The 23,129-nt window shown below is 39.3% G+C and overlaps 1 protein-coding gene across 2 annotated transcripts in view; it reads left to right on the forward strand.

Moving 5' to 3' along the window:
- Positions 1-23,094, forward strand: part of dagla (diacylglycerol lipase, alpha) — a 43,766-nt gene extending 20,672 nt beyond the window's left edge. The window contains exons 7-21 of one of the 2 annotated variants that reach the window (XM_077563638.1): positions 38-172; positions 350-427; positions 1,974-2,098; positions 2,328-2,478; positions 6,102-6,185; positions 6,535-6,612; positions 6,741-6,821; positions 9,547-9,689; positions 11,669-11,737; positions 11,822-11,894; positions 12,041-12,252; positions 12,672-12,798; positions 17,219-17,388; positions 17,940-17,957; positions 19,019-23,094. In XM_077563638.1, the coding sequence (XP_077419764.1) occupies positions 38-172; positions 350-427; positions 1,974-2,098; positions 2,328-2,478; positions 6,102-6,185; positions 6,535-6,612; positions 6,741-6,821; positions 9,547-9,689; positions 11,669-11,737; positions 11,822-11,894; positions 12,041-12,252; positions 12,672-12,798; positions 17,219-17,388; positions 17,940-17,957; positions 19,019-20,060 (2,586 nt within the window). In that variant the 3' untranslated portion in view covers positions 20,061-23,094. The remainder of the gene's footprint in view (positions 1-37; positions 173-349; positions 428-1,973; positions 2,099-2,327; positions 2,479-6,101; positions 6,186-6,534; positions 6,613-6,740; positions 6,822-9,546; positions 9,690-11,668; positions 11,738-11,821; positions 11,895-12,040; positions 12,253-12,671; positions 12,799-17,218; positions 17,389-17,939; positions 17,958-19,018) is intronic. The other variant, XM_077563639.1, reaches the window with a different exon arrangement.
- Positions 23,095-23,129: the final 35 nt, after the last annotated feature.

Consider the following 23,129-nt stretch of genomic DNA (forward strand, 5'->3'; position numbering starts at 1 on the left):
CACACCATGTCTTCACATCTGCTGCTGTCGTCTACAGGATGCATATTCAGAGGTAGCAAGCCTGTTTGCAGAGTTCTTCAGAGACCTGGATATTGTGCCTAGTGATATTATTGCTGGCTTGGTCCTCTTGCGTCAGACACAGAGGTCTAAAAGATCATCTATCCTCGATCAGGTACAGTATTACAACATGAAGGTCCCTATAAGCCTAGTAAAGGAAACCATCAGTTGTATTTTCACTTGTGGAGTCAGCAATTCATCGCAAGCCACCCAATGAATTAAGTAATTTTTTCCATTGTGCTTTTTAATTGTTCTTTTGAAACAAAATTGTTCTACTACTTTCCCTCAACAGGCCAACAACGATATTCTAGCCTTCCTATCTGGGATGCCTGTCACTCGGAACACTAGATATCTGGACCTTAAGAACTCGGTGAGTCCTTTGCTGTGTATATTATGGATATTTCAAGCCACATATACTAGCACTTTTACACTTTTCCGCCTGTTCACTCTCCTGGGTGTAAAGTGGACTGGGAGGTTTCAGTCAACTCATTATCGAATTAGAATTATGAAAATATTTGTATATTTTTATGCGTTACTTTCATTAATAAAGTAAATCTTTAAACCAATATTAAGGAGCTATAAGTTTATGTTTATTATGGGCAAAAGCGGTAATGTTATGCCTGAACAAAGACCACATTTCCCATGAGGACAAGCGTATTGCGTCATTTTTTTTTTTTAACTCACGGCAGCGTGTGAAAGCTGGGCCAATGTTGATCCTTGACTGTCCTTTTATCCAGGTAGCTTACCTTTTTTCTTTTTGTCTCCTCAAACAGAACTTTTCAGTTGTTTTGCAGCTTGTGCCAGGAAAGCAGTAATCAACATTCAAATTGACTTCCATCTTTGTAACAAATGGGGAAAGGGGGGGACGTGACTTATGCCATAATACAGTCAGCACATTTGTAGTTTTTTGTGTGGCAGTGTTCCTACCATCCTTCTCAAAGTTGTCTAGTGCTAGTAAAAATTATACAGACCCCCTGAAGCCATGGCAAAGGCACCATTCAACTAGTTTTAAGTCGATGTTTCATCAGAATAGATATGAAAATATTTTATTAAGGTTGAAAAGTTCCTTAGTGCTACTTTAAACTAACCTAAATGGATGTTAGTTGGTAGTGGTTTGGGGGTACGTCCCGCTCTAAGAAATTGCATGGGAAGTCAATGAGTAAATCAAATCTGGTAAAAGTTATGCAAAGGAGAAAAGGACTGTAACAGTAAAATATAGACATATCCAAAGCCTATGGTAATTTATCAGCATTTACCAAGTAGCATGACTGAGCAGCAAAAAAAGCAAACTCGTAATGAAAATAATGTGTTGGTATTGAGTGGTAGAGTAATAAACCTTTCACATATCCTGGTGAAAGTAAGGAACTTACAATTTCACTCAACTAGACAGTCACAGGGAGGTACCGCTGGAGGCGATTACGCATGCTTTGCTTGTATGCACCAGAGGTGGGAGCGGAGGGCTGAGGTGGATCAAACCATTTTCTAATCAAATGGGGGAGATACGGTATTTGAGTTGTTTAAATATTAACTTTTAAACTCTATGGTTTATATATACTCTATGTTTTTCCAGCTTGTTAAAAATAACACACAGTACTAAAAACATATCCATATATAGTCTAACATTTTGGGGGCGCTATTGTTCACTTTGAACAACAAAACAAAAACCAAAAAATGGGCTAAATATGTGTCTCATATTTACAGCTATAAAGGGCCTGAAATATTACACAAGGATCAGATGTAACGGAAAATGTTTCATAAATATCAATGCAAAAACAACAAATACTAAGGTCTTTCTTGAAAAGCATTTGGTTGACCGAGACCACTCATGAAGAACCGAGATAAAGTACACCTTTCTGTGATATTTATAGTTCCTTGTTTTTGTGGCTTACATGTGTATCCGTATGCTTCTATCCCAGACTGAGATGGGCATGTACAAGGATGTGTGCTACTACATGCTCTTTGCTCTGGCTGCGTATGGTTGGCCCATGTACCTGATGAGGAAGCCAGCCTGTGGACTGTGCCGCCTCGTTAGCACCTGCCCGTAAGCAGTCAAACACCTGCTCAGTTTGGAACAGTTTGTCTGATTTGTCTCTTGTGACACTTAAGGAAGGATCAAAGTTTCACATACTGACGATGTTGAACTAATCTCGTACTCTTACATAGAATGCAATGGGATTCTGTATTTTACATACATTAAACCACAGTTCCTTTTGTGCCCACGCAATGTTTTATAATCTTTGTTTTCTGTTTTCCCCTTCCAACGCCCCAAGCTGCACATCAATGTCTGGCTCACGTTTGTCCCAGTCAGTGACGGTGGAGGAGGACAATTGTTGCGGGTGTAATGTTTTGGCCATACGCAGACAATTCTTGGACCGGGATCTGAAGCAGGTTCACATAGTCTACACTTCCTGCCATGATGCCGTGAGTATTCTGCCGTCAAAGCAGTTGCAGGTGTTGGAGTGTGCACGTTCTCAATGACACCAAGTGTTTTTTTTTGTGGGTCTTTTTATGAACAAGTTTATAAAAGGAAGCGCCCATGCAGGGCAGTCTGCCTTTGCGAACATTAGCAAACTAATGGGTTGTCACACTGATTTTAATGTGTGGTACCTGTTAGACATTCCCCATTGTAAACTGGACATTTAAACCAATTCAAGTAAAGTCAGGCATGGAAAGCAGATAGCACACATTGTAAAGTTAAAGACCAGGGTCGCTGAAGGCTTAGGTGCATAGTGTGTAAAAGTTTCCACTCTTATGCTGACTCAACTGCAGAGTTCCAAACCTCATCTGGCATTAACATCGGCACTAAAACTGTACGCTCGGAGATTCTTGGCAGTTTCCATGGCCGAGCAGCTGCATAAACGCCTTACATCACCAAACACAATGTCACGCATAGGATGGAATCATGTAAAGTATGCCGTCACAAGACGCTGTCGCAGTGGAAACAAATTCTGTGAAGTGGCAAATTAGGCTTCACTAAAAGACTGCTAGGTGGGAACATTAGGTTGAATGCTAAAATGCAATCATCAGTTCAGATTAAACATTTATACATGTCTATGCCTCAAACCTTGAGAGAATTTAGACTATTGAACGACTATTAGAATTGGAGATTGTAAAATCTTATTCACGTAGTATGTCCAGCCATTGTATAATCAAAATTGCTGGCTGCGTTGACTGTTGTCACTTTTGTCACTCTTCCTGACGCCCTTGTGTTTAATATACCATTATTGAGTACCCTTGCTTTGCCTCCATATTCTGTTCTGAAACATAACCTTCGTTGGTCAAGTCCATCTCATGAGGCTTAGTCCTTTCAGACCTGACAAATGATGGCTTCTCATTAGTAATATGAATCTAACATTTTGACAAATTATCTTCACTGTTTCACCTGCACCGACTCAAATTGTTGGCACCTAACCTAAAATAAAAAATAAAAATAAATAAATAATTAAAATATATTTATTTATTTATATAAATATATATATTAAATATTACATTTATGTATTTATTTATTTATTTATTTATGTGTTTTATTGTCCAAATGCTCTGATTCCAGCATGTCAACAGTAATTATTCACTTATTTCTGTAGTTCTCCATGAAAGAAGACTGATTATCTTCTGTGTTTAATCAAAACAAGACATTTGCAAACATCTGTTTTTACTTTGGGAAACAATGACTGAGCCGGCAATTTATATAACCCCTTTTGAATTTTTTTTATTATCACTATACGAATATGAAAAACAAAATAAACAATAACAACTGATTAAAATTGGGCGGGGGGATGCTTTTGTACTACACTTTAATGCATGCAAAATAAAAAAGGTACCAGATTATTTGATTAATTGGGTGTATTCTTAGTTTAGATACTTTTTTCCATTTATTTCAGTAACATCAAGTTTAAAAACAAAACAATTGCAACAAAAGTTAGAAAAGAAAATCCACAAGCCGTCCAACCCAATTGCAGTAGCAAAGAAAATCCAACATTTGAGGCTCTTCTTTGACACTTTTAGTAGTGACTTCCCACTGTTTCTGATACAGTGCCTGATATGCCACATTGGTGTATCGTATCGGTGCATTTACAGTTAAAAAAAAAATAACAACACCCAACTAGTGCAGTTGTGCATGATGTCAGAGGTATTGTAGCCAGAGGCAGCCTGAAATTAGATGTAGGCTCATATGCAGGGAAAACCATGGTTGTGTAGTTGATACTTTTTGCTGTCTTTGGTAGTTGTGGCTGTCATTTGTATCTGTTTTGATAGCACTTTGCTCACCAGTTTAGTTGCTGAGATGATGAGTGAGGTGAGAGTTGTGCTGCCTCACTGGGTGTCGTAGTCCGCTGAAACTGTGCTTTGTCACACTTTTTGTTGAGCAATTGTCATCAACTGAAACTCAAGACGCCAAGGGGGAAAAAAGTATTTCGGACTGTAACTGCTAATATTTTCGGATAGATTTTAGCCTGAAGGTCAATCTAGCAAAAGGGTTTTAAATGATTACCATGTGATGTATTTGTCAGGGATGGTATATTGATTGTTTTTTTGTTTTTTTATGTTACTCATGAGCATGATCACTTTCAAGAAAATTCCCTTAAAATTGAATGAAATGAATGGCAATTATTTTTTCAATTTTGTCATACAAGTCATTTTGCATAGAACACACAATAAAATGAATTTTAAAAAATCGATAAATAAGATTAAACACATAATCCAGTGGCCAGAAAAAAAATCCCAATCAAAATATGTGGTTGTACAACTTGTTTTTAAGGACTACACTGAAGTGCAAATAATTCAATACAATACAATAGGGCTTCAAGTAATTTAGTAAAGTAATTTAGTAATATCTGCCATATTAAGAATTCCTCAAGCTAATTAGTGTGTGATGTTTAATTATATCTTGTTTTGAAATCGATGCTTTTAATTTGAGAGTGCTCTGTTTTCCGTTTCCTGCATTCATCTCATAGCAGTACAGTAGTCAATGACTGTAGCGGCAATTTACTGCAAAGGTGCCTCTTGAGGGTCTTGAAGTCTTTACCAATGCGTTGTGCTGTAAAAATGAAGTTTGCCATGAAAATACGTTTTTGAACAATTTATTTCCCGTCACATGATCAGGCTTAAAAACACCAACAAAAAAGGAAGGCGTCAAATGACCAAAAAAGTCCATACAAAAATGCTAAAAAAAAACCGCCTGTGACTGCCCTTTATAAATTGACTGGCTGATTGCTCAACAAGCCACAGGTGTGCAGGTATCCATCCATAGCAACCAATTAGTGCCTCACCAAACACTCACAAACAACACACAACACAGCACTCGTGTAAATTGGCTACAACAATGACGATAGGCAATATACAAAGATATGTCTGCATTTAAGCGCTAATTAAATTGTTGAATACAACTGAAGACTTTTTTTCCCATTCTTACAGGAGGCCCCTGTGGTGGTCAATAAATGCAAAGTTACCATTTCAGCTTATAGTTCCTGTAGTGTTGTCCACATTAATTTAGAAGAATTACGCTGACAGAAGCGGCAGTAAATGGCACCGTTCTATTTTTAGCACTGCAGCTCGACGTTAACGAGGCAATTAAGCGCTGGCAAACGTAAAAGAGGCAATTAAACACGGTGACGTTACGTGATCTACTAACCTATATAACACACATTGAACCACAGATTTAGGCGATATTACTCACAACAAGAGTACTTACTTATTCTCAGTAATGCACGCCCAAATGGCGCTGCTGGAAGTAATGAAATGAACAAGAGTTACCTCAGAAGGAGACGCACAGGAAACGAGCAAGACGGAACAAAACATTTGTTCCTCTGACAGTTTCTGACCGAAAAATGTCCAAAAGAGTGCGGGCCAATACCAGTATTGATATCTGTCGCGAGTATTGATACCATGATACCTGGTATCAGTACTCGCCCATCACCTACTTCCAATGAAACAAAACTTGACCTCTCACATGACACATTCACCTCCCAGTTTAACCTTGCTGTGATTCTCTCTTATTATCCATTTATACAGTATGTCCTGCTGTCTTCTGTTCATTTTCCATCCAGGTTTATGAGACTCCATTTTTTGTGGCAGTGGATCATGAAAAGAAGAAGGTGGTCATCAGTATCAGAGGGACGTTATCGTTAAAGGTGAATTTCAGCTTTGCGCCGTACGACTTTCTACTTCTGTGTTGCCCCCATCTTCTCATCGCTTCATCTGCACTGAGGTTCAAGGCAATGTTCACAAACTCCCACACTGTGCAAGCCTAGTCCAAAGCAGCACTCTGATATAAATGTCCTGTCCATTGTTTACATAAGACTGAAAGAATACTTGTATTGTAGTATTTTAGGCTGCGATTGAAAGAGATCAGTCCTCTCACAAACCTCTAATCTTATAAAAGTCGTAGTTTTTTATTTTAGCACGGAATATTTTAGGGTTGTGCTACTTAGCCACATTTTCTTTGCTTATTCCAACCTGCTTTCTTGTATATGACATCAGGATGCCTTGACTGATTTGTCGGGGGATTCGGAGCGTTTACCAGTGGAGGAGCAGCATGGGACCTGGCTCGGTCACAAGGTCAGAGAGAAACGATTTTGCTATCGTACATTGACACTACAGTCGTTATCTTTTAATAGGAGCTCAATGCGGCAGAATTCTTGTCCTTAGTTGCACCACATTTAATCCTTCTGTCACTTTTCTCTTAGGGGATGGTTTACTCAGCAGAGTACATTAAGAAGAAACTGGAGCAGGAAATGATATTGTCACAAGCTTTTGGAAGAGACTTGGTGCGTGGACGCATTCACACTCATTGTCTAGATCAGTGGTTCTCAACTGTTGTCCAACTGGCACCCGCATTAGATTACAGATTATCAGATGGGCCGATTATTGGCGCCATTGTTCAGCATTCTGATGAATATCAGCATCAGCCATTTTGAAGAATCATACGGACGACAATAGATCCATTTTTAAAAAGTGTTCAGAGCGGAAACAAATCCGGGAACTCTGACCCTGGGAACTCTCTGCACGTTCTGTTTTTGTTTAAAATTAAAACTAAGATGAGTAAAATTTTAATACTTCTGATATTTAAAAAAATAAAAAAAATGACTTACTGTGGCAAACAATAGGGAGCTATTTAGTTAAGTTTTTAACTATGGAAGACATGTTACTGCTTCTGGAAGATCCCTGAACTACAAACCCAACTCCCAAAAAGTTGGGACACTATATATACAAATTGTGAATAAAAACTGAATGCAATTATGTGGAAGTGCCAAATTTCTATATTTTGTTCAGAATAGAATATAGATGACAGGTCAAAAGTTTAAACTGAGAAAATGTATCATTTTAAGGGAAAAGTATGTTGATTGTAAATTTCATGGTGCCAACAAATCTCAAAAAAGTTGGGACCGGTAGCAATAAGAGGCGGGAAAAATCAATCGTACTTATAAAAAAATTTAAAAAAAAAAAAAAAGCTGGAAGACCAGTTACCACTAATGAGGTCCATTGGCAATTTGATTGGAGTATAAAAAGAGCTTCTCGGAGTGGCAGTGTCTCTCAGAAGCGAAGATGGGTAGAGAATCACCAATTCCTCCAAAGCAGAAAGATAGCGGAGAAATATCAGAAATGTGTTTGCCAGTGAAAAATTGCAAAAAGGTTGAAGTAATCATCATCTACAGTGCAAAACATAATCCAAAGATTGAGAGAATCTGGAACAATCTCTGTGTGTAAGGGTGAAGGCCGAAAAATCATACTGGATGCCCATGATCTTCAGGCCCTTAAACGGCACTGCACCAGTAACAGGAATGCTTACTGTAAGGGAAATCACAGAAAGGGCTCAGCAATACTTCCAGAAAACATTGTGGGTGAACACAATCCGCCGTGCCAGCCGCCGTTGCCAGATGAAACTCGACAATACAAAGAAGCCATTTCTAAAGCAGACCAAGAAGTGCAGGCGTTTCTCTGGGTCAGGGGTCATTTAAAATGGAGTGTGGCAAAGTGGAAACCTGTTTTGTGGTCAGACCAATCACGATTCCAAGTTCTTTATGGAAAACTGGGGCGCTATATCATACTGACTTAAGAGGACAGGGACAACCCAAGTTGTTGTTGTTGGGCAGCTTCCACATCTGGAAAGGCATCATCAATGCAGAAAGGTATATTCAGATTGGAGAACAACATATGCTCCCATCCAGGCATCATCACTTTCAGAGAAGATCTTGCATTTCTCAACATGATAATGCCAGACCACATGCAGCACCAATTACAACATCATGGCTGCGTAGGAAAAGGATCCGGGTATTGAAATGGCCAGCCTGCAGTCCACTTCTTTCACTTCTAGAGCACATTTGGTGCATCATAAAAGGGAAGGTGCAACAAAGAAAGCCCAAGACAGATGAATAGTTAGAGAGACGCGTGTTAGACAAGAATGGGACAGCATTCCTATTCTAAACTTGAGAAACTTGTCTCCTCGATCCCCAGACGTTTGCAGATTGTTGTAAGAAGAAGAGGGGATGCCTCACAGTAGTGAAAATGGCCTTGTCCCAAGTTTTTTGAGATTTGTTGGCACCATGGAATTTTAAATCAATATTGTTTTCCCTTAAAATTATACATTTTCTCAGTTTAAACTTTTGACCTGTTCTCTATTTTCTATTTTGAATAAAATATTGAAATTTTGCACTTCCACATAATTGCATTCACTTTTTATTCACAATTTGTATGGTGTCCCAACTTTATTGGAATTGGGTTTGTATTTGTTAGATATTAAAAACAAAGATGTCAATTGACTAAGATTTTTTTCTAAACGCCAATATTTTACAAACCCTAACGGTTGTTCAATAAAAATATGCTTTTAAAAATAGCTGGAGTTTCTATTTTTTAATTTTTGATGCCAACATTTTCCCTTTTTAGTGAAAATGAATATCGCCTCCAAATATCGCTTATCGTGTCCTTGGCTACTTAATAATCAGTATCAGTATCAGCCCTGAAAAAAACGTATCGGTCTATCTCAATTGAGACCCACTTTAATGGAAGTTAAGAACCATATCATGTTAGCTTTAAATATAGCCTCTGAAAACTCATGCAGTAATATTTCTAAACACTTTAAAGATTTTTATTTATTTATTTTTTACCGTGAAAAGCATATTTCTCACTGAGTTGCACTGTATATGTTTACAACATAAACTAGTTGTTAGAGCACACAGAATTATCATTTCTTTGTTAACATATTCTGCATGGGAACTTTGCAGCTTCACCTCTGTGCTGTACTAAGAAAGTCAGAATACAAATCATGCAACTTTTTTACTAGCTGTTGGCGACCCACCCAAAATGGGCCCGCAACCCACCAGTTGAGAGCCACTGCTCGATATGATGAATGGATGAAGAAACCTACAGTATACTAATACATGTATTGTATTTGAGGTTATAGTTGCAGTATAATGCGAACATAATTACAAATTTTGAAATATTGCACAAGTAGTTTCAGGGTTCCAGTGTGATGATTCGGGCCATCTCTCACAGATCAAGGGCACCATGCATTATGGACTCGTGATTGTAGGCCATTCTCTTGGTGCTGGTACTGCTGCTATTCTCTCCTTCCTGCTGAGACCTCAGTATCCCACACTTCACTGCTACTCTTACTCCCCACCTGGTGGCCTTCTTAGGTAAGTTTTTATTTATTTTTATTTTTTCTCTCTCTCTCTCTCTGTGTCTCTTTCTCTGTCTCAGTCTCTCTCTCTTTCTCTTTTTCTCTTTATCTCATGTCTCTCTGTATGTCTCTTTCTTTCTCTTTCTCTCTGTCTTTCTCTCTTTCTCTCTCTTTCACTCTCTTTCTCTCTTTCTCTAACTCTCTCTTTGTTTCTTTCTCTCTCTCTGTCTCTCTCTCTCTCTCTCTCTACCTCCCTCCATCCCTCCAGTGTTTTTGCACATACATGTGGATGAAATTGTTGGTACCCATAGAAAGAAAAATTATAGTAAATAAAAATGTAACGGAAAATTGGTTTCACAGATTTATTTAGAAAAAAAATACTCCAAACAGGCCTGGACAAAATTGATGGCACCCTTAATATTTTGTCGTGCAATCTTTTGAGGTAATAACTGCAATCGTATGATTTTTGTAGCTTTCAGTGAAACCTCTGCACAAGGTGTTTTAGCCCACTCCTCATAAACAAGCTATGATTGAAGGGTAGTTTCTCCAGATGGCATGTTTCTGCTCCTTTCGCAGATGTTCAAAGGGATTTAGATCAAGGCTTGTAGAAGGCCACTCCAGGACTTTAAAATGCTTCTTAAGGAGCCACTCCTCCTTTGCCCAGGCGGTGTGTTTACGATCATTGTCATGCTGGAAGACCCAGCCACGTTTCATCTTCAATGCTCTCACTGATGGAAGGAGGTTTTGGCTCAAAATATCACAAATACATGGCCCCATTCTCTCTTTCCTAAACACGGATCTTGTTTGCTTGTAGGTGACCAAAAACTTATTTTCCACCATAAGCTACAAATAAATTCTTTAATAATCCTACAATGTAATTTTCACGGATGAGAATCACCCGCATTTGGCAGGTATGACGTCAAGCAAGAAGATACCGTACAAAAAGAACCAAGCATCTGGATGGAACTTTACTAAACTTGTTAACTTACTGAGAAGTAATACATTCTTAAGAGTCGATGACTATTACTTAATATGTTTTATAGCAACTGCATAACTATCATCTTAAAGCAAGCTTTTGGCAATCAGGATTGTAGCAACATCGCCATGCCAACTCCCAGAGTAGTCTTTGATATTTTTGGCGGTCCATCTCCAATGTTTTTGCCTTTGGGTCTCAAATATCTACAAAAAACTGTTAGCTTATAGGAAGCTGAGTTTTAGCACATCATGCTTCAAATGTGTTGAAAATAATAAAACACTGTACGAGTAATATGAGAAAGTCAATGTGGATGTAAAAGCTTTTTTTTTTTCATCATTTTTTTTTTTTTTATATATATTTCCTTGAATCAAGTCAATCCGAATGAAACTTCTTCACCTCCAAGTGTTTAGTTATTAGCCTTACTCTCATTAAGCTTTTGAAAACACAAACGCCTCTAAGTCTGTCTCTTCTTGTTATTTTTGAAGCACATTTGAGTCAGTTGATATAAGTGATCAGTGTGTCCAACGAATTTCTCCTCTATTTAACTCATTCAAACCCAAAAAACGTTCAAATACGTTTTTAATACTTTGTTCTTCATTCCCAAAAACGTATTTATAAGTAAAATAATAATAATAATAATTTAATGCAAAAGCATACAGAAGGCTTTGATACAGCTTCTGACATGAAGAGGTGGCTTAAAGGAATGGAAGTTATTAAAAAACGGCCAGCAGGTGGCAGCAACAAGCTCTTTTTGACAGTGTTTGCAACAGGAATGTAAATAACGATGAAATGTAGCTATATTCTAATGCTAATTGCTGCAAAACTTTTTTTCCTGATGAAAGAAGAGACTCTAATCGTTCTTTTGGTAGGTTCCATGTTTTTATAGCAATAGAACACAATATTCTGTTGGCCTCGCAAAATCCAGTAAAACATCAGCAAAGTGAGTTGCTTTAGTGAAAATGGCTGGGAGTGAATGAGTTTTTACAACCTGCATGATTTCCCTTTTTTTTTCCAACCAGTGAGGACGCCATGGAGTACTCCAAAGAGTTTGTCACCTCTGTAGTGTTAGGAAAAGATCTGGTACCGAGGTATGTCCTTCACATGTACATTGTAAATGCACCCCTTAGAATCATGAACTTGTCACAAAGTCATCTGTTGATTTTGTCTTTTAGACTTGGCCTGTCTCAACTGGAGGGTTTCCGTCGCCATTTGCTAGAAGTTTTACAGAAAAGTAATAAGCCAAAGGTACGCCTCTCCTTGTATCATTTCTACAGGACGTTAAATGTAACATTGAGTTTCTATTTCACTTACTATGTGATGTTCAGAAGCCCAAAAAATGCAGTACAATATTCCACAAAGCTGAGATATTTATTTATTTATTTTTGCTACAGTGGAGGATCATTGTGGGAGGCACCAAATGCATCCCAAAATCGGAGCTTCCACTTGAGGAGGAGGAAGATCCTCCGCCTCAGCAAGCAGCACCCCCAAGTAGTCGCCTTTGGCTCCACCCCAGTGACCTCAGCATCGCCCTCTCAGCCTCGACCCCCCTCTACCCTCCCGGCCGGATCATCCACGTGGTGCACAACCACCCGCCAGAGACCTGGTGAGAAGGCTGACTTCAGAGCCGGATGCTTCTTTAGTTTGCGTCAGAATTACGGCCACCCACGTTTTTTTCACTCCATTCCTCCAAACTGGTGGTAAACCACCACTGCGAGTTGTTTACCAGACAATCCAACGTGTATTTAAGAAGACAGTATGAGGTTTTTACTGGTCCTTTGCTGCATACTTTACTGCATTTATAGTTCTACATTTTGCCACAAATAGATGTAGTTTTGTTTCTACTATTATGACACCCCCCCCCAAGTGAACTGTAGTTTGTCACACTCTCATATGGTTTGCTTTATTAATACCTCCCCTATATGGGCTGGGAAAACAATAAGGTGGATGGTAAATCAATGAACCAATGTGTTTACTTTGTCTTATTGATAAAAAAAAAAAAGTTTCTATCTCACTCTCTCGTAGCTGTGGTCAGGAAGAGCCAACTTACTCAGCTCTTTGGGGGGACAACAAGGCCTTCAACGAAGTCATCATCTCGCCTGCCATGCTCAATGAGCACATGCCTCTCATGGTGATGGAGGGTCTAAACAAGGTCTGTTTTCGTCAAGTGCATGCTGATTGTTTTGGCTTCACTGACATGGTGCTGGGATGTCATTGTTAGAATGATCAAATTCTTGAGTGAAGCGAGTTTATATGATATGTAGCAATGTAAATACCACTTTGAGGTTAGTTATTAATTAACGTACTAATGGTATTATTACTAGGGATGTCACGGTATCCAAACATCACACACGATATTGTGGGGATGTTGGCGAAACAAAAAAGGTCACAATATTGTAAAAAAAAATTGCTCATACTAAAAAAAACACACACACTACTGTGCTTTTGTACATTAGAGCAATGCATATAAACCACCTACAATCATACAATAATAATAACACTTAATATTGAGGCACTTACTTGCTAATGCACGCACATAACGAGTTCCTCCACATATTGGCTCGGTTCATAAGCATATCACGTTCCCCTTCATCTGACCAATAGCGTGGATTTTAAACATAGAAGGGCCAAAACATGCCGTATGGAAATTAAACTTGACTTTTTCAAAAGATGTTCTGCTTTTGATATCGTGACATGACGACGACGATATATTGTGGCAGTTTTAATATCGTGATATAACGACATTGCCATTATCGCTACATCCCTAATTATTACTAGGGCTGGGTTTAAAAAATCAAATATCAATATCCAATTGATTTTCTATTTTGAGCCTGACTTTGATTAATAAAACCATGAATCAATTATTTTAATATCTCTTTTTCCCATAAATTCATTGAAAAATACAATTTTAAAGGCCTTTTTTTAAATATATATCTTACTGTTTTCTTGCAATTTACTGTTCACATGGATTTAAAAGCATTTCCATACTTTTATGAAAGACCTGACTTAGTGCACTTTAAGACAATTCATCCATATATCCATTTTGTCAATCGCTGACCCTCACAAGGGTCGCGGGCGGCACTGAAGCCTATCCCAGCTGGTTTTTGGGCAGTAGGCGGGGTACACCCTGAACTGGTTGCCAGCGACTTGCAGGGCACACAGAGCCGAACAATCATCCACACTCACAATCACACCTATGGACAATTTGGAGTGTTCAATTAACCTGCCATGCATGTCTTTGGAATGTGGGAGGAAACCGGAGTACCCGGAGAAAACCCACGCAAGCACGGGGAGAACATGCTAACTCCACCCAGGAACTTTAAGGCAATTCAGAATATTTTTATTTTATATTTACAATTATTGAATTTGAATGATGAAAATATTTTCATCTCATCTTTGCTGATGTCAATGTTTGTGTAGCACTTAAGTGATTATAACACACGTTACTTTCATTAATAAACTAAATCAGTTTATTGCCTTAGCAAAATTTTATTTGGAGTGTTTGTGGAGTTTTTCTCATGTCCTTGATATTTCAAAATAACTGATGTTCAGTAGGTAGCCAATATCAGATTGAACTGAAGTGAATCGAATTGGATTGGAAAAAATCAAATTGAACTGAACTCAAAATCGAATCGATTGAGGAAATTAGAATTGATACCTAGCCCTAATTATTATCACTGTTCAAATTTTGAATGTACAAAAAGACACAGCCTGATTTACTTAACTTGAACTGAATATCACATGCTGTTACATAGCCCAAGTTCAATCTAATCATTTTCAAAATGGATAATTTCTGTTAAAGATGCATAGCTGACCGCAGTAAACAGCAAAAGAGACAATAAAATAAATAGTGAATTATATTTTATATAAAAAAACAAAAAACTTTAATGTTAGAGATTGAATTTCCCAGCAATAAATTGATAGTAATCAGGAACACACTGTATCACAGAGGGAGAAACAAACCTCACCATTCATTGGTATACCCCATAAATGTTGTTTCGGATTTCAGTTGAATTGAATGTGTGAATTATCCATCTTTAATCTTTATCTTTCCTATCATTTAATTTTCTTCACACAAGCATGGGTGCCCCTTCTTCTTTTCTGGTTGGTTCTATGGTGTCTTGTGGAAATATTGGACATGTTGTTCTGGTAGAAGGGTGTTGAAGTGTTTGTTTGTATGTGAAGAAACCACTTTGAGAATTGCCCGTATGCCTGCGGAGGTGACGGTTGGTTTGGGTGATGGTGCATCTGTATAAAGATGTATACTCCTATTGAAGTCTAGCACCTCTGATGTGTCCGCAGGTGCTGGAACCATGTTGTCCTCTGTCTGAGCAGGGGACTCTGGAAGTGGAGGTGCTTGAGGTCTCTCAGCCTACCAATGGCACCGCTGTGCACATAACCTCAAATACAGAATCCCACGCTAACAGTATTGCCCATGACAAGTCTTCCCCCACCTATAAAGACCTTTTTTGCAATGCATCCCTTACAGAGAGCGAACTGCCCTCTTTCCCTACCATCATTTCGTCTTCTTTTACGGATGCTCTTAATCCCTCTGACCCCCAGCCGGCAGCTCTTTCAGTTGCAGTCAATGTATGCTTTCCCCCACAAACCCAAACAGACCCACCTTACACCATCCTTTGTGTGGATGCAATTCCCACTCCTGAAATGTCACACATTAAGTCCCAAGAAGAGAACTACTATAAAGATAGGACATCATATAACACCTTACAACAAGAGGGGGTCTGCAGTTGAGAGATTGCATGGTGTTTAATGTTATGATCGGCCTTTTTGCATTTTGTTGATGATTGTGTTGAGCATTAAGAATTGTCTTGCGTCTGGCAACAATCATTTAAACTATCAGTGCATGTCAACACATACGGAGGAACACAAATTAATTTAAAAATGCTAATCATTTGAATGAAACCATTTTTCCTCATAACTCCAACACTGAAATTCCTCAGTGAGATTACATTTGAAGGGATCAAGATCTTTCTGTGAGACTTTAAAAGCCTTCATTGTGGCTCTTTTGCACATAGAAAGTTGTGGCTGGAGGCAACAACAAGTCCAGGCAAGGTCCCCAGAGGAAGTCGAAAATCTTAGCTGCATTCCAGGGAGCAACTTGACTCTTATATACCAGTTACTGAAATGAGTGCACCACATCAAGCTAATTGAGAGAGTAAACCTAAATTGGGATTTGTTTTTGCACCCTTTGTGACCCAAAATCCACGTTGAGCATTTTGTTCCTTTCTGTGCCTCTGCACGTTTGCTCAAGTGCTGTGACATGGAACTCCCCCACTTCTTCCCGCTAACACATTTTCTTTGTGTTCACAAAGCTGCCATGGTGATGCCTTCCGCACTGACTGCGCCTTCTTCCTCTTCTCTTTTTTCCTAAGACATATTCCTCCTTTCCTTGCAGGAAGCTGAACATTTCTCAGCATTTTGAAAATTAGGAGTAAAGAGCACATTTATCATTATTGTTTATGCTGCTACCGCTGAGTCATTACATTATGTCCTGTTTTTTTGATTTGAAACAGTGGGAGCCATTTTTAAACAGAAGAAAGGATGGTCTATTCTAGCATGAATGTTTGATAATTCTGTCGTCATGTGCATATAATTTATTGAAGTGTATATAGCTGAACAGATTGCAGATTCATGAATCAAGTTGTCACCTTAATTTTGTCTGCTTTCAGACCGTCACTGTGCTTTTTTATATTTCTAACTGCCAAATATCTGTAGGTTATCACTTGCAGAGGCAGTCTTGCATGAGCAAAACCCAGCAATGTATAATGATTCTGTATTTATTTGCAAACATGCTCCTTGACTGATATATTACCTCCTCACTGAACATTTCAAATTCAAGCCTTTATTTACATTCTTTTTCAGTATGTTTTGTTATTTTGTTGTCACATTTGCATGTCCACTCTTTTTTTTTTTAAGCATAATGTGCCTCTAGTATGTGTTTGAACTCATTAAAGCTAACCACAAATGTGTGTGTAATTGTTGTACTCATGTGATTGTCTGTTTTGTCAGTTGTTTCCATACACTGCAATCATATGGACTGCCGTTCCCTCAAATACTGTAGGACTTGTGTGAATCTTCCTCAGGCATCCATGACTCCACTGTGGGTGTTTAATGTCAGTTGGAGTAGGTGTAAGCTCACCTTTAGCTCGCACTTACATTTATCTCAACCACTATGTACTATCACGACAGATGTTTTACAGTATCTGCGGTTAAATATAGCAATAATGTATATACAAACTGTTTAAACTGTAAATCGTACACTGATTTTACTTTTAGTACTCATTTGTACAATAATTTGTAAGCTGTGTGTGTACTTAATCAAGGCTTATTGTGAAGAGATGAATAATTAATTTTAACAATACATTTTAACGGGTCATGTAGCTATTGTGCAGTTAGTTACTCAAAAATTAGTGTTGCTAATGTTTCTGTACACTTCCATCATGTGTCTATGTTCCTCCTTCCTTTTCTCTGACAGTATTTCATTTTGATGCTCAAGCTGCAGAATTTCTAGCATCCACCTAGTCACGTGTATACCTCTGTGTTTGCGACAGGTCCTGGAGAACTACAACAAAGGAAAAACGGCTTTGCTGTCAGCAGCCAAGATCATGGTGAGCCCGACAGAAGTGGACTTGAACCCTGAGAGTGTGTTCGTGGCTGCATCTGCAGCAGCGCAGCAGCAGCCGATGCCCACAACCCACCATCGCAGGAATAGTAGTGTTCGGTCAGTATTCAGCACCATTTTGGATGTGTTGTGGTCCAACCTTTTGTATGTGAACTAAAATAGCAGATGTACCTCAAAAGTCTTTGAATGTTGACTCGGTATTTAAATCATTTGCTGTGACACTAAAGAGGGCTGATTTTGGAAAATGTAAACATTGTAAATCTCTAGTTTTCTGCCAAATTCGATATTAATGTGTTTGTGAGTGAGCCATTTTCCACTTCCACAATGCTGTTACTAACAGTGGTGCCGATTAACATAAACCTTTTAAATTGTAGGGGGAAAATATGTCTCCTTTATTTCATTGATCATTGTTTTAATGCAATTGACAAAACATAATTGTGAAAGGTCTCACAGCTGACAACACACACAAAAATACAAATAGGAGCTAAAAATATATCTAAAACCAAAGCGGGCTCTTTGTGTACATTTTTGACAATCGCATACCATATACAATAACTCATTTTCAAACCAGCATTACTACTGCTACTAATTTTTATTCTTGTTTTCTCAAACTTGTAATTCCTGTCTGTTTTGTTTGGGTAACAAAAAAGACAAAAAACATTGTTACGGTAAGGAAAGCATGTGTTCACTAACTCTTCGTAATGTACACCATTCTCTCATGCACGCATGCACACTGTCTCACCACAGAGCAGTTCCAACGTACGGTAGTATTCAGTTCTCGCCACGCCCCCTCTGGTTCAGTCCCTGTCCAAAGTCTGTGTTCTGATAGAAGTAGTTGATGTTACTTTTCCTGCTTTAGAGGTACCCACCGCCACCAGGATGTTGACCTCCCACTCTCCTGTCAGTGTTTCTCCTTGGTGCTTACTTAAGATTAAGTATGGAAACTTGCCATATGGACACAAGTATTGAGACAATTTACTATTTTACCAACAGGAAGTGAAATGGAAATATCAAGTTTGTACAATAGCATGTAGGAATTTCTATCCATCTAGAAAATCATAGGTGAGGTCAGTAAGAGGGCCTGGCTTACAATCTCTTCTATTTCTTCATAGTCACTCAAAGAGCCTTTGTTGGAAGCATAGAAAAGGCATAAACTTTCTTAAAGGGGAAGTTAAAAAAAGAATCTTGACAATATAATCTATGCAGCCCCAAATCTGGTTAATATTGTGTTAGTGGATTATGAGTTAAGCAGTAAAATCCAGCAGTTGTATCGATATCAGGCGGCCGTTTTGCCACTTGCTGTCGACTGAAGATGACATCATAGTTGCTCAGGCCTCAGGTAACAACCAACCACAGCTCGGCTTCAGAAAACAGGTAAACTGTGATTAATCATTGAAACCTGAGCAACTGTGACGTCATCTTCAGTCGACAGCGAGTGGCAAAATGCCCGCCCCCTCAGATGGATAAAAACGTCTGGGTTTTGCTGCATCATTCATATTACACAAATATAATATTAATCAGAATGTCATGTTTAGACTAGCGAGGTCACATATAACAAAATATTGTCCCAAGACCTTTGTCCATATTGTATATGTTTACGCACAAACCATCACCCATTTTCCCTTCTTAATCCCTTCCCTAGTGTAGTGTAGTTATTTTATTCATGCTAATCGCTCCTTGTGAGTTCCGCTTCCCTGTCACTCCTATCCTTTTTCGTCCTCTCCTCTAGTTCCTGTGCCCAGTCTGAAATATCTCTGGATGGTTTCTCTGAGTGTCCTCCTCCTCCAGTACCTGTAGTGTTGCGTGGAGCCCGGGAGCGCCTGACTGTGGAGCTTAGGGACCGCAAAGCTCCACTGGCGGTCATGGAAAGCCTGTCAGACGCCGAATCGGTCTACAGCCTGGATTCCAGGCGCTCCTCTGCTGCACTTAGAGGGTCTCCGATGCTTAGTAGCCTCCCGTTCCCTTTGGATGCCCCGATTCCTGAAGAGAATCCGTCTCTCAGTTCTCGCACTGAACTACTGGCAGCTGACTGCCTCTGCCAGGCCACACCAGAACACCTGGGCGAGATTGGGCCTTTCTTTACGCCATTGGACCCTGTATCTAATCCGGAGTACTCCATGCAGCTTTCTCCAGCCACACCTCGCTACAGTGGACATTATTCCCCTCAGCCTTTCAACGCAGAGCCTGTTTACGCTGAAATTCCCGCTGATGTGGAACAGATGCCAGGTGTCTACAGCCCAGGTAGCACTCCCGACGCGCCCCGCAGTCCGCAAATTGCATCTAGAGCGATGGATGGAGACAAAGAACAGTGGGAGTTTAGCACGGAGACAAGGCGGGAAACTTCCCCTCCGCCGCCCCAGCTATCAAATGGAAACCCCAGCCGAACAGTGCTGGAATTTGCCCAGTACTTGGATTCTCTATTTAGACTAGATGGCAGCCACTCCCCTCCGATGGATCTATCTGATGGGGAGTCAGAGTCGGGACGCGGCTCGCTTGGGCATGTGGAGTGTTTGGGAGACGAAGCGGATGACAAACAGCTTCTGGCCAGGGCAACATTGGAGCCGAACCTGGTCCCCAAGCCCCCACGCACTTTTGCTGGATCTGCTGACCCCTCTTCTGGCATCTCTTTGTCACCTTCCTTCCCTCTCTCATCATCTGAGGAACTCAATGACCTTTCACCTGGTGAGGGTGCCCCACCGGCCATTGACTCACTACGAACATCTATCCCTATCCACTGTCCTGAGGAGAACACTCTGTCCTCAATGGTGTAGTCCACTTCAACTAAATGTTTACTCCAAATGAAGTGATGCAGTCATCCTAAATATAAAAAAACAACATATCACAGTATGTGCATGCGATGGAATGTAGTCACTCATCAGAGAACTAAGGACAGAGCTTGACTTACCAACTCACAAATAATTTCCATTCTTCAGGTGTCCTGCCCCCACTTAAAGGATGTTTAATAGCATTTTCGCACTATTGCAATGTCTACAAAGAAGATACCTCTCTGCATGCCAGGGGGCTGTGCTGCTTTTGGGTGGAAATGAACAACTGTAGCTTCACAAATACCGTTCCAAGACAATGTTGTGAAACATTTCAGCATATGTTCATCCCCTGACTTTACGAAAGAGCGAGTCGTTTACTTAGCAGGGATTCAGAAGCTAACACTGTAGAAGAAGCTAGTTTGCATAGGCACATCATCTTGGTTTGGTGTGCTTTACTACTTCCTGCACCCTCAGCAGCATATTTTCTCCGTGCTTTTTATTTTTCATTCAGGAATGTGAAGATGGACATATGTCAGTCAGTGGAAGTGTGAAGACGTGACACAATGTTCCTCAGGTTTATACAGAGTTGGTGTCAAGAAAGAGCTGGTGTGTGTGTGGTTGAAGTTGTGTCTTAAACATTTTGTGATTGTGACAAAGTTATGACAGACGCCTATGGATGTTTTGAAGCCTTTTGGTTACTCTTTATAGTGCATGATAGTTTTTTGTCTTTTCAAAGAGATGTTGTCACTAAGCCACTTAGATTGACAATTTGGTACTCTTGCACACATCATGTTTGCTTAGTCCGCCTCTTTGCCAAATGATTTAATACCTTGATATTGCCAAATGTATTTCTCAGATGTACTTTTGTATATGCTTATTGCTTTATTTGAACACAACAAGCTATGTTTATTATGTCCACCCCTGTCATTCCTATGGAGACTGTTACACACCACAGGAAAGACACCACCTGACCGCCATGTTTTTTCCTGTTACCACTGCATATTGTGTCAACCTTCAGGCAACAACACCACCTTGCTCATAGTTTGCTTTGTTTCCTAGAGACGGTACCGCTCTCATAGTGGGATTCTTTACACTGGGGCTAGTTTCAGTAGCACTTGCTGCCATCTCGTCAAATAATTCAGTTTAAAAGGGATGTCAACCGTAAACATTTCCTGACAATAATATGTGATCTCACTAGTCTAAACATGACATGCTGATTAATATTACATTTATGAAATATGAGTTATGAAGCCATTTTTATCCATCTCGGGGGGCGGCCATGACGCCTGAAGATGACATCATAGTTACTCAGGGCTCAGGCAACGACCAATCACAGCTCACCTGTTTTAAAGGGATACTTGACTCATTGAGCCATTTTCAGCAGTAAAAGGTTAGTATTTTGTCCTGAACGAATTTGATTTTTGTATCCAATTGTTACCTTTAAAAACTAATTGTTCCTCTTGCTGTCAACTGACAATGACATATCCTGTGCTGAGGAAGTAGATAACGACCAATCATGGCTCACCAGTTTTCTGGGTTTGGTCAGTAAACCAAGCCATGATTGATTGTTAGACTCGTTACCTACTTCCTCAGCACAGGTGATGACATCTTTAGTCGACAGCAAGTGGAAAAATCGTTTTTAAAGGTGTTAATTGTTCATGGAAAAATAATGAAGTTATCAAATTCATTCTGGACTTTTTACTGCTGGAAATGGCTCAATGAGTCAAGTATCCCTTTAAGCTGTGCTGTGATTGGTTGTTACCTGAGACCTGAGCAACTCTGATGTCAATTTCACTCGACAGCAAGTGGCAAAATGGCCGCCTTCTGCGATTGATTGAAAACTGCTGGATTTTGCTAACTCATATTCCACTAACTCAATATGAACCACAATGCCGTATTTAGACTAGTGGAGCTGCATGTAAAATATTTTTCTAAAGAAATGTTTTTTGAGGTTGACTTCCCTTTTAACGCAAATGCAGGATCCCAGACATAACCAAACCGTGAGTCTTGTAATTGTGCCAAGATACATTTTCTCTTGTTCTCAAGGTGCTCTCAGACATGATGGACATCAGGTGTTTGCTTCCCTTTAATCTGGTCCAACTCGCCCTTCCTCGAGGTTGGACTCATGGATAAATTAGCTGGTGTCAATTTTACATGTGGCATACAATCTTCCATATCACCAAGGGTGTAACAGGTGGTTTACTACTTACGTTATTTATTACGATAAATGGTTTCACTTTTATTGCTGTATTTGATGGTAATATCTTTATTGCTCTTGCAACAGATTGATGTTGGTGTTTTTTTATTTATTTATCTTTAATCTTTTTTTTTTTTCTTTTTTCTCTTTTTTTTTAATTTCCCAGAAGTTGTGCATTATTTTTTTTTCCTGTCCAAGTGGGAAATTATTTAACATTCGGCCATGGCACATTTACGAATGTTCCATTGTGGTGAGACATTCTGCAGAATGACCTTTGGTGGAATGCCTCGTCTGGAGTCACCAACGTGAACTGCTCAGTTTCTGTTTGGAACAAGAGTTGTTACTCACAGCACTTCTCACATCTTGCCAGTTTACAGTCTGTCACTGCACAGATCATCTTGACAGTCCCTTCTTCTCTCTCAAATACTCTTGGGTTATAAACCCATTAAATAATTAAGCTTGCAACCAGTCAAAGCAGTTTGGCCATAACGTGTACAGCACCATCCTCTGTGTGTGTTATTTATGCAGATGTCTAAAAAAAATAATAATAATCCAATAGCCACGTAGAGTAAAACTGTATAACAAAAAGAAGATAGCTATATATATTTAAAAATATCAATATTGACATATAATGCAGGACATATTTCATCTGAAAGTTATTTATTGAAACTATTGGGAGGGGGGGAAATCACAAATTGTTCTATAAAGAAAGAAGAATATTTGCATATATGTCGTCTCCATGTTTACCTTGTTTGCCCCCCACCCCCGGCTCCCAATGCAATGTATGTGATCCCTCCCCTTATTGAACTTGCCCGTTATGGAATAAATTAAAAACCATGGTCAGCATTGTTGCCATTTGTTTTATTTATTTCTTACAA

Source organism: Vanacampus margaritifer, chromosome 4 (genome assembly GCF_051991255.1).
Source record: "Vanacampus margaritifer isolate UIUO_Vmar chromosome 4, RoL_Vmar_1.0, whole genome shotgun sequence".
Taxonomy (NCBI): Eukaryota; Metazoa; Chordata; class Actinopteri; order Syngnathiformes; family Syngnathidae; genus Vanacampus; species Vanacampus margaritifer.